Here is a 10,745-nt window from a genome sequence, read left to right as displayed (position 1 = left end):
ATCTCTTAGACCGCTTATAGCCGCGTTCACACGTAAGGCAAGCCATTACATTTAAAAATCATTTCTAAAGAATTTAAACCTAAAATCCCAAATCAATTTACAATGAATTAAATCAATTTACAAAGTTTTAAATTATTTTACAAAAGTAACAATTTATTTATAGAAACACAAGTTATAGTTGCAATTTAATTAACATGTTACAAAATCAATTTACAAGATTCTAAATTAATTTATAACATTTCAAATCAATTTAAAAAATACCAAATCAAGTTATATTTCTACAAAATTTACAAATAACAAAGTCACAATTAATTCATGTATCTACAAACCAGTCTACTGGTTTGTAAATCATTCATAAAAGCTACAATTTATTTACATGCTTACGAATCAAATACAAGATTATAAATTTATTTGTAACATTTAAAATCAATTTACGAAAATACAAATTGAGTCACATATATTTAGAGGGTCATGCACCTACAAATAATTCATAAAAACTACAATTTGTTTACATGTTACGAATCAATTTACAAAAAATACATTTTATTTATATATATTCTGATCGATAAATCTACTTTAAATTAACTAACAACGTTTCTGTAAATGTAACACTTTCTACGTCAATTATTAAAATTACAATACATCTTACATACTGCAAACAGTTTTACTTACTTCGTAATCCATTAATATGTTTCATATCACATTACCTACCGCAAATAAATTTACAAAAGTCTGAATTTATTTACATAACAAAGAATCAGCTTATTTACTTCCAAACCAACTTACAGCTTTGCCAGTGATCTTACGTGCGCGCGAATAACTCCGCCTATGTGGTGAAAGTTCAAATCAATTTACCAACTTCCAAATTATGAAACTACGAATGATGAAACTTCGAATGAACAGAGCATCCCGCATCGGACGCGCCATCTAGCGTGTGTTGCTAAGCGTAAGTGGTTGTCAAATGGTGTCAAACAGTTTACCGTCCGTTGTACCGTAGAATTTGGATGCTCGCCCGAAACTGACGCTACTAAGTGCGCATCGCGCCAAGCCGTAGGATGTGTTTTGTTTTTTGAGCTTTTTTTCTTGGTTTTCTTTTCGTTGAATCTTGTTTTGCAGGGCGTAAAAGAATAGTAGCCATGCTCTTTTGTTTCTCTTTTGTTTCGCCCTTGTAAACTGACACACATAACACAGTTTTACTAACTTACTATACATATTGCAAATGGGTTAGCCGCCATTAGCTTTTGTCAGCAGTGCCCGCAGCGGGAGTTAGAGGTGTTACAACGAGATTGCGCAATCAACCGTGCATTGGAAGATACACGGAATCGACGAATAGCGATCGTATCGTCATAGGCGATATTACACCAGAGTTAAAATGCCTTAGTAAAGTATGGCAGCGATCACTTCAGAGAGGCTCGATTGATACTAGCACACTTTGAAGTAAGTGTAAATATCGAAAATAGCTTATAAACATTAGTTATTAGCTCATTTTTGCCTTTGAGGTTTGCAGTAGTTTTCTTGCCGTATTCCATGGCAGGTCTAGATTATAAAAACAACCATGACATCGTGGACGTGCACACGCACGCACCACGCACGCATGCCCACACGTGTACCTGCAACACCACGCACACACGCACGCACCGCACTGCACGGTACATGTATGCCACACGCACACGCACGCACACACGTGCACGTTTTACACGCACGCACACACGTGCAGGCGTTTTCACGGCACGCCACACACGCACGCATTGTGTAGCTCACGTCACGCAATACGCCAAGTATACGGGCAACGCACGGCACGCATGCACGCATGTGTACGCTCACACGCACGCCGCGCGCGTACATACGCACGCATGCACGCACCTGTTTTCACCGTGCAAACCGCACGCAGCGCAAGCACACACGTAGCGCAGTGCAGCGCACGGGTACGTACCCACGCACCTACGCACGCAATGCCACGCACGAGTACGTGCAGACGCACGCACGCACGCACGCACGCACATGTACGTGCACAATGCACGCACACACGTGGACGTGCACACCCACGCACACACGCACGCATTAGCACGTACATGTAGACCACACGCACGCACGCACACACGCACGCCACGCAACGCACGCACTTGTACTGCACACGCTACGCTAACGCCGCAACACCGTGGACCGTGCAACCCACGCACGCATATATATTGTCAGCGCGAATATAGGTGGTGTACGCAGTAGGGGGCTCTTCTGCAGGTCAACATGTACCTACATACATTACATGAATCTCAATAACATATTCACTAACTCCTCAGCACACGCAAGAAGAATAAACACCCACTTCACATAATGCACACTAATATCACCGTGAATCTCAATAAACATATTACATAACCTCCTCAGCACACACAAGAAGAATAAACACCCCACTTCCCCCAACTCTATCCGGTGTGCATATGGGTACGCGGATAATCTCACCTCTGCAGATATGCTGCCCTCCAGCGGCAACTGTTTCTTAGCGGCTAACCCCATTGTTTCAATCAAATGTTTCCATCAGTGACCGGGTTGTCCGCCATGTTTGTTTATTGCGACCGTTTTGATGGGCGAGATGCGCAGATGACTACTGCGCATGCTGCGCATGCGCCCTTGCAAAACTAGAGGCGCATGCGCACTTTAGGAGCGTCCAGTTTCGGGCGAGGCGTTAAATCTCGTATACGGTACACCGTGCGATGTTTGTTTACAAATTACAGATTACAGCTGCAGAATACAGTGTAGTGTTGCCAAAGGAGCTATATTATCAGACGTAGATAATAGGGAATTATCTAGGACCCTAATAGAACCCTAATAGGACTCTAGGACTAAGAAGACTCTAATACTAATAAGACCCTATTATCTACTTCTGATATTATTATAGTTATACATATGTTATAATAATATAGCTCTTTGGTGTTGCCAAGCACCCCGGTTCTAGTTCTACCACCGACCACAGATTAGCGAGGGCTGTCGCGGCACATACACGCCGACCTAATAGCCTCCACTGTGTAAGAACGCCGACTCAATAGAGCCTGAGTGCCGACACAGCAGAGCCGGAGTGCCGACACAGCACTCCCTCGGCGCATTTGCACGACTCCCAACAGAGTGGTAGCGCTGGTGGGACGAGATAGCGGCTCTTGGGTCTGTAACTCAATTACATAATGCCGTCTCAATAAAGCCAGAAACTGTAACCCAATTAGAATTTACAGAATGCCGAAGTGTGATTGCGCCGGTGGGGGGGGGGGGGGAGTAGCTCTATTGATTGTAACGCTGTGCAGCGTTACAATAGTACTATAGCTAATACCTACCATGCAATATATCTGGAGTGCTCCCCCCTCCCGGGGAATGATGCCGAATTGACTCCAGGGTTCAAGCGTCCCTGTTCCCAGTTGCATGCTCCATGATGAGCCCCGCCAAACCAATTTAACATCATTTGCACAGGAATTACGTCACACATACGACTACGTTCATTGGCCAAACAATCAAGTAGTTAGTTTAGAGAGTTTTATATAATGAACAGGCAGTTGATCCCATTTAAATTGCCATAAAGTGGGAGTTTTTCTCAGGATTTAACCATATATCTCTGGGTAAATTAAGTTGTACCAAATGGCAAGTGTGGTAATTTAAACACGTGAACAGCGGCTACGCATACATACCAAAATGGAGGTGGTTGGTCGTGTATTTGTGCTGTGACGGTCTGAAACGAGGCAAACGTGCGAATTTTGGCGCTTACGCTTTCGATCCCACCTTGCCGCGAATCTGGTGTGCGTGCGGTAAAATTGTGTCTTGCAGAGGAGCGCATTTGAATAGCGGAAGTTATTACTAATAATAGGCGAATGATAGTAGAGAAACATTTAGACTGGTAGTAAATACATTATACATCTAAGTCTTAATGTATATCTAGCTCTTTACCGAGTTCATGCGATCATGTCGTGCCCACTGCATGTATTGTGCATGCTATCCATTACTGTGGGTAAATGGTTGTTCCGAAAAATTAAGTAGCCAGCCTGAGTTTTTTTATATTCGAATGAATTGCTGACTATTATGCATAACTTGTGTGTTGTTCGAGGTGGTTGTGCTAATATAAAGATTATTAATCTCTAAATTATACTGGTTTGGGCTTTTTTGTTATAAACATGGTTTATAAGCATGTAGCTTCTTAAGTCGGTTGCCGGCCTATATCTCCTATGTTGACCTGGCCAATGTTATTACTTTGAATTTTTTATGGAATGTGTTCTATATAGTTAGGAGAGCTGATTTAGCTTGGTTGCTACCTGTGCAACTTGGGGGCATTTCTTGAATCAAATGGCCGCCGCCGTCGATCTTGGATTTTAGGTCAATTGACCATTTGTTGATCTCCGATGCCTCAGAGTTGTATGCAATACCTCTTTTTAGGGGTTTTCGCTAGGGCAGGGAGTCTCATTTGGAGTTATTTTTAGATTTGTGGTCAAGCAAGGTCAAAGACGGTCAACGCCGTCAAAATAAGACACTTTATGTAAATATCACGGTCAATAGTAGATATAGTATAGCGCTGACAACTACGACTTGAAATTACAAGGTACCAAATTAGGATGAACACCCACACCATGGTTTCATGGAGTTCACCAGCTCTGCTGGCATATCGAGCAGGAACATTGGGTGGATGCAGCTCACGATCCCCCGAGTCAAGAAACACAGGGATTCTGCTCAGCAACTTATAGCTCAATCAGGCTATACAGCTGCAGCCCTTACACAGGACCTCTCAAGTGAATCCACCTCTCGATTCCAATGAACGCTCTGTCCGCAGAGATGTCACAGGCTTCAATCCGCTGCAGTGAGTTTCAGTAAGCAGCCGAGGACGCGCCTGGGCTGTCGGCGCAAGTCCATGAGAGTGACAAGCCTGTTGAGAGGGCGGTTTCATGACTCAGCAGACCGACTAGTGGCGGCTCTGCCCATTAAGCCAAGACACTGGTGGTGTTTAGACGATGATCGATTCAGCCCTGTCTCACCCAGACACCTGTTATGACTACGCTCCTTGTATCGTCGAGGGACTCTCAAAAGTTCGGGTCCCCCGCGGGATGCAGTACACAACGCTCTGTTGATCTCCAACTTATCAGACTGCTGCTAGTTACAATGGAAAGGAGACCCTCAGCGTGGACCAATCTATACTTTCACCGGCATGATGGCACACCTTCATGCAGATTTCCCTGGGTGTATAGGGGAACTGAATGAAGGAATCTGGGTGGACATTCTCTGAGCGGCAGCGTTTTGGTGCATGACAGTCAATCACCGGGAAGACCGAACAAAGGCTCTACGGGCATACCGTCGCATCATCCGCCGTGTTGCTGCAGAGTTCTACTCAAATGGTGCAAGACATTACCATAGAGCTGATGTGTACATACTGGAGACAGCCAGAAAAACCCACAACTGCGGGGTATGGAGTGGACTGTTCTCATCAAGCCGCACTGCTGGACGCTCAGTTCCTGCGTGTGGAGAGCGGAATGCGTGACTTTCTCCTCCAGCAGCACTTCTCAACGGCAATGTGCTGCCATATTTGCTTCGCAGCAGCGTCACCAATTATGCCGCTACATGAAGCTGGTATGTGCGGACGATGGAGCACCTTCCCAGCAGTGCCTGGGGACCTCTGGCAGGCGCGACATGTCTGTCTGGCATTCTGATGGCGGCGACCGCAGTTCCAGCCAGATCGTTTGCGCGAACAGATATATCAAGCGAGGGAAGGGTGCTGGAGGGTATGGAAGCGGCTTATCGAAAAGAGCGCCGCACAGTGGCGTGTGGGTCAACAGTTTTCAGTGTGTGTGGCCCACTCGACATCGCCATGGAAGATATTGTACAGTGAAGCTGAGGGATGAGGAGAAAGCCACGTAGGTCGAGTGCATAGAGAGGAGAGAACAGAAATGCAGCAAGAGGAGCGAGGTAAGAAGAAGCTGGATGAAGTCGATCGGAGGAAGATCGGATGCAGACGCTGGAGAAGTTACACTCCACCCCCTCAACGAGCAGCATCCAGGTCTCTATAACATCTGACAATGGCAAGTGGCGCCCGACCGTGAATGTTACAGGATGCACTGACTACTCGGGAGTGAGCAAAAGCAAAGCAGGTGTTTTCCGCTTTCACTTAAGTAGTGAGTTCACAAAAATAAAGAAAATGGTCAGATCAATGGAGGACTCAAGAAGGCAGTACTGGTCAAGGGGAAGGCCATCTACAGCATCGAGCACTGTTTAGTCGGATGTGTGGTCTGTGGCCAGCAGTGGAGCGTGGGATCTATTCCAACATCTCCGTTTGACTGAGTCTGTCAGTCCCAACATCCTGATTGGTGAGTATGGATGTTTGAGGAAGGGCACAGGCCGTGCTCGTCAAGGTTTCGGTGTTTCTGTCAGACTTCACTGCTCCTAGTACGTCGGTGTTTGTCGTTGACGCCGGGTCAGCTCTGCTGATACCACGTTGTGTGCGCCAGTCGTGGACGCAGGATCTGGCTGCAAGCTGTTGGCTGTTCGACTGGCCACTACCCCCTGCTCAAAGGAAAGATAGTCACTGTTCGAAAGTATGACCAAGAAGCTCCTAGCGCAAAGGAGCGATTGAGCATGAGAAGAGGAAGAGCAAGGAAGTGCGGCTGACCCAAACACCGCTTCCATGCCGACAAAGCTATCTTCACAAAATGGCACGAACAGAGTCTGCTCAACAACATCCTATGCGGCTACCTCCTTCCCACAACATCAGCTTGTCACAAGCTGGACTGTGTCGTCACCCATGCTGAGGCAGAACATCACTCTCTGCAGCTACATTGCTAAAGGCGCCTAGGCAGAAGAATGCCCAGCAAATCCGCTCCTCAGTGATGACACAGACGTTCTTCGTCCTTCCTAGTGTACTGGACATCAAGGATGCGGGTCATTGCAGATTCAAATGGAAAGGGAATGGTGATGTCCTGGATCATAACAAACTGTTGAGTCGGTTAGCCCAGAAGTGCAGCCAGCTTCTCAGTTGTCATGCGCTGTCAGGCTGCGAGTACGGTGTCGTACCCTTCGGAAAGGAAAACGTCAAGCACTCAAGCTCCTGGAGATTGATATACCAGCGTCTGCGCATCAAGTGCTTGGAGAGCTTGGCGCGACCATGCTTCAACTCAAAGCGACAGCAGACAGTTCTTCTTTCCCTCTCGACGGCAGAAAGAGTTGTCGACAATGAATTGATTGACGTACTCGCCTCTACCGCAGCCATAAGAAGTCGACCACAACTGAAGAAACTTGCCATCCGACTGACGTCAACGCTGCAGCTGATGTGCTCGTGGAATCACCTTCAGATGCTACTGTGAAGGACAGCAACCAACGTGGACCACACTGGAAGAGCTCTACATATTACCAACTTTTGGTGGAGTATGCAAAGGCCTCCACCATCACACCGACCATGCTAACGCGCCAGTTGCTCCCCAAGCGTCCTGGAGTGTAGTGACGCTGCAGCTGCAGGCGCAGAGGCAAGGCATGGCAGCGGGGCAACGTTGCCCAGTGCAACCGTGCAGGCCTTCATGCACAGATTATTGCAACTGCGAGGCGAGGAGTCGCCCGTTGTAGTGTCAATTCGACGAAAATAGATGCGCACGTAAGCAATGAAGAGGGCTTAGGTGTATGATGACGACAGATGACAATTGATGATTGATGCGGATTGAGGAGTTAATGAGGATGAGGAGGTCATAGAGGATTGTGAAACTACTGTTTATTGTGTATGTTTAAGCGGTTTGCTTTTTGCTCGTTTGAATTTACATTAAAGTGTCTGTATTTGACCGTTTGACCTTGCTTTTGATCTTGACCTGGACCCATATTAAAATAACGTCCAGAAATGGTCTCCTGACCTCGAAAACCCTAAAAAGCGGTATTGCATGACACTCTAGGGCCTCGAGATACAAAGTTGTAAATTGACCAAAATCAAGATCGACCGGCGGCGGCCATCTTGAATTCCAAGAAATGCGTCATAACGTTGCCACAGGTAGCAACAAGCTAAGCGCTCTGCCTTAACTATATAGAACACATGTCCATGAAAAAGTTCAAACAGTAAGTTAACATTGCAGGGTCAACATTTTAGCAACTGGACTATCTGGAGCATGAATAGTCATAGAGGCGAGATCCATAGGCAGTACCGACCATAGAAGTCCATCACCGCTATCAAAGGTAAAATTTAATTTACAACTAGAAATATATTTGCTTTGTTAGTTTTATACTAATCTATTTTCTAGTCATAATATAATATGTCACTTGTATAATGTGTTATCGAAATTTATGTAATAGGTCTGTTACAAATGTGGCGTAGGTATAGGAAATTTTAAATAGAGGACACTTCAATCGTGAAACCAAATTTAAATGTTTTTTATTTTTGCAGTTACAAGGATTGGAAGACACTTGCAGGCGGCAACACTCCAGTGAGAAAATGGTACAGGATTTTGATGATGTTCTACCGCGGATCGGCAGCTGGGGACGCTACCAAAAGTTGTTATTCTGGCTAGTGTGTATCCCTGCATGCATTCCGTGTGCATTCCAGGGATATGTCACCATTGTCCTCCTTGCCGTGCCTGACCACTGGTGTCACGTGGAAGAACTGAAGGAATACGCTGATGATGACAAAAAGAACTTGAGCATACCCATTGAGTACAAGCAAGGGGTGGAAGTTATGCTCAGGTGTGTATGTACGATGCAAACTACAGTGAACTTGTAGCACAAAATGGCAGTTGGCAACCTGATAATATGTTGTGGCCAGTTATTGATTGCGACGATGGATGGGACTTCGACCAGACTCTGTACGACTCCACGACTAGTACCGCCTGGGATATTGTTTGTGATCGCGCTTGGATAACGCCCCTGGTTTCTCAATCATCTCTCTCGGGAACTTGGTGTGAAATTACATCTGATGATTCCTACAGGACAGACTCGGACGAAAACTTTCATTCTTCATATGCCTCACGCTGCAGCTTGTTGCTGCGGTTGCCTCAGCTTTCGCACCGGAACCAATCAGCTTTACTTTCTTCCGCTTCCTGGTCGGCCTCACGATCCCTTGCAATATTCACTATTCCATTCGTGTGATAGGGGATCGAGTTGGTTGGGCCAGAGAAGCGAAGCTTCACCACACTGATGCAGTGCATGGCGTATTCAGTCGGCTTGTGTCTACTACCCGGAGTTGCATACCTAGTGCGTGAATGGAGACATCTCGCTCTCGCTACTTCCCTGCCGTTTGCAATTTTTTATGTGTACTGGTTCTTTATGCCAGAGTCGGCCCGGTGGTTGATGGCAAATGATAAAGTAGCTGAGGCCGAGAGATTAGTGCAAACAATTGCCAAAGTTAATGGTAAAGAAATACCGGTAAACATACTTTCAGAGAACTTAAAACCTAAAGAAGACACAACAGGCATAGATTATGGAAATGAGGAAGCGCCACAAACGACCAGAAAATACAACTTCAGGGACTTGTTCAAGACTAAGAATCTACGGAACAAGACCTTTCTAATTACGTTCATTTGGTTCGCAAACGCTACAGTGTACGTGGGTCTAAACCTGTACATTCCAATGCTGGGAAGCTCGGATTATCTGAACATGCTTCTGTCAGCCCTGGCAGAGATGCTAGGATACCCGTTTCTGTGGCTCGTCCTAGATCGCTGGGGACGTCGCGGCCCGCTCTGCCTGGCCATGGTCGTTTCTGGCGTGGCCTGTATCACGACAGTGCTGGTGCCGCTGGACGATAACCATCTATGGATAACTATAATGTTGACAGTCATCGGAAAGTTCGGCATATCTGCGTCGTTTGTTGACATATACCTAATTGCTGGCGAAGTGTACCCGACAGTGGTGCGTGGCCTGGGCACCGGTTTCAGTCAAGTCGTTGCAGCGCTGGGCACGATAGCAGTGCCTTATGTCGTCTACATAGGTAAAGACTATCAGACTTTGCCCGCGTTCATTATGGGGGCTCTTGCGCTCACGGCTGGTGTGCTCGGGCTAGGACTGCCTGAGACCTTGAACATGCCACTTCCAGCAACAATCGCAGAGGCTGAAAATCGTAAGGCCGAATTTCCCTTTGTGGGTTGTCTGTCGAAGACTGTCCACATCAGCAGAGCTGGAAGTTCGCCCCCGATACAAGAAAATTACGACATCATGGGAAGTTTCAATGTCCTTACGAGCAGCGCGAGAACTGATTTAACTGTTTTGTGATATTTTATCTTGTAAAAAGCGAGCAGTTTCATTTATGATAACATATATAGTCAGATGTATATACTATAGAGTATGCCATACAGTATACCATAGAGTATACTGTATATACTACAGAGACTATGTAACATACATAGTCAGATGTAGCTAGAGGAACAGTAAAAACGTTAATATGTATGTCAACAATACGACCACAAATCACAGTGGGTTTGCATGAGGATGTAATATTTGGAATGTAAATGGCAATTCAAATATGCACTGGCAGGTCATAACTTGAGAATCAAAGATCAACAATCACCGGGATCAAATAACAATTTATTTTTATTTTACTTGACTTGGTAATATCTCCTACTTGTGAGTTCATCTATGTTAAAGAAATGCATTTGACTACTCAGTGTAATTGCTTTACAATTCTTAAACAAAATCATCGATTATTCAGTGTGTAACTGTACATGTGAACCGGTTATCTAATTTATTATTTGCCGTTTATTCATTACAAAATTGTATATATATATATATGATATGATATCATCAGGACATATATGTTTATAGTC

At 45.4% G+C, this 10,745-nt stretch overlaps 1 protein-coding gene across 1 annotated transcript; it reads left to right on the top strand.

Moving 5' to 3' along the window:
* The first annotated feature begins 8,098 nt into the window (after positions 1–8,098).
* LOC106808250 (organic cation transporter 1-like) lies at positions 8,099–10,194 on the top strand. The gene is given in 3 exon segments (XM_014810880.1): positions 8,099–8,169; positions 8,378–8,673; positions 8,916–10,194. Coding segments are annotated over 2 exon segments (1,527 nt in total). The 5' UTR covers positions 8,099–8,169; positions 8,378–8,425.
* Positions 10,195–10,745: the final 551 nt, after the last annotated feature.

Source organism: Priapulus caudatus, unplaced genomic scaffold, assembly GCF_000485595.1.
Source record: "Priapulus caudatus unplaced genomic scaffold, Priapulus_caudatus-5.0.1 Scaffold263, whole genome shotgun sequence".
Taxonomy (NCBI): domain Eukaryota; kingdom Metazoa; phylum Priapulida; class Priapulimorpha; order Priapulimorphida; family Priapulidae; genus Priapulus; species Priapulus caudatus.
This window is presented reverse-complemented; position numbering and strand designations above follow the sequence as displayed.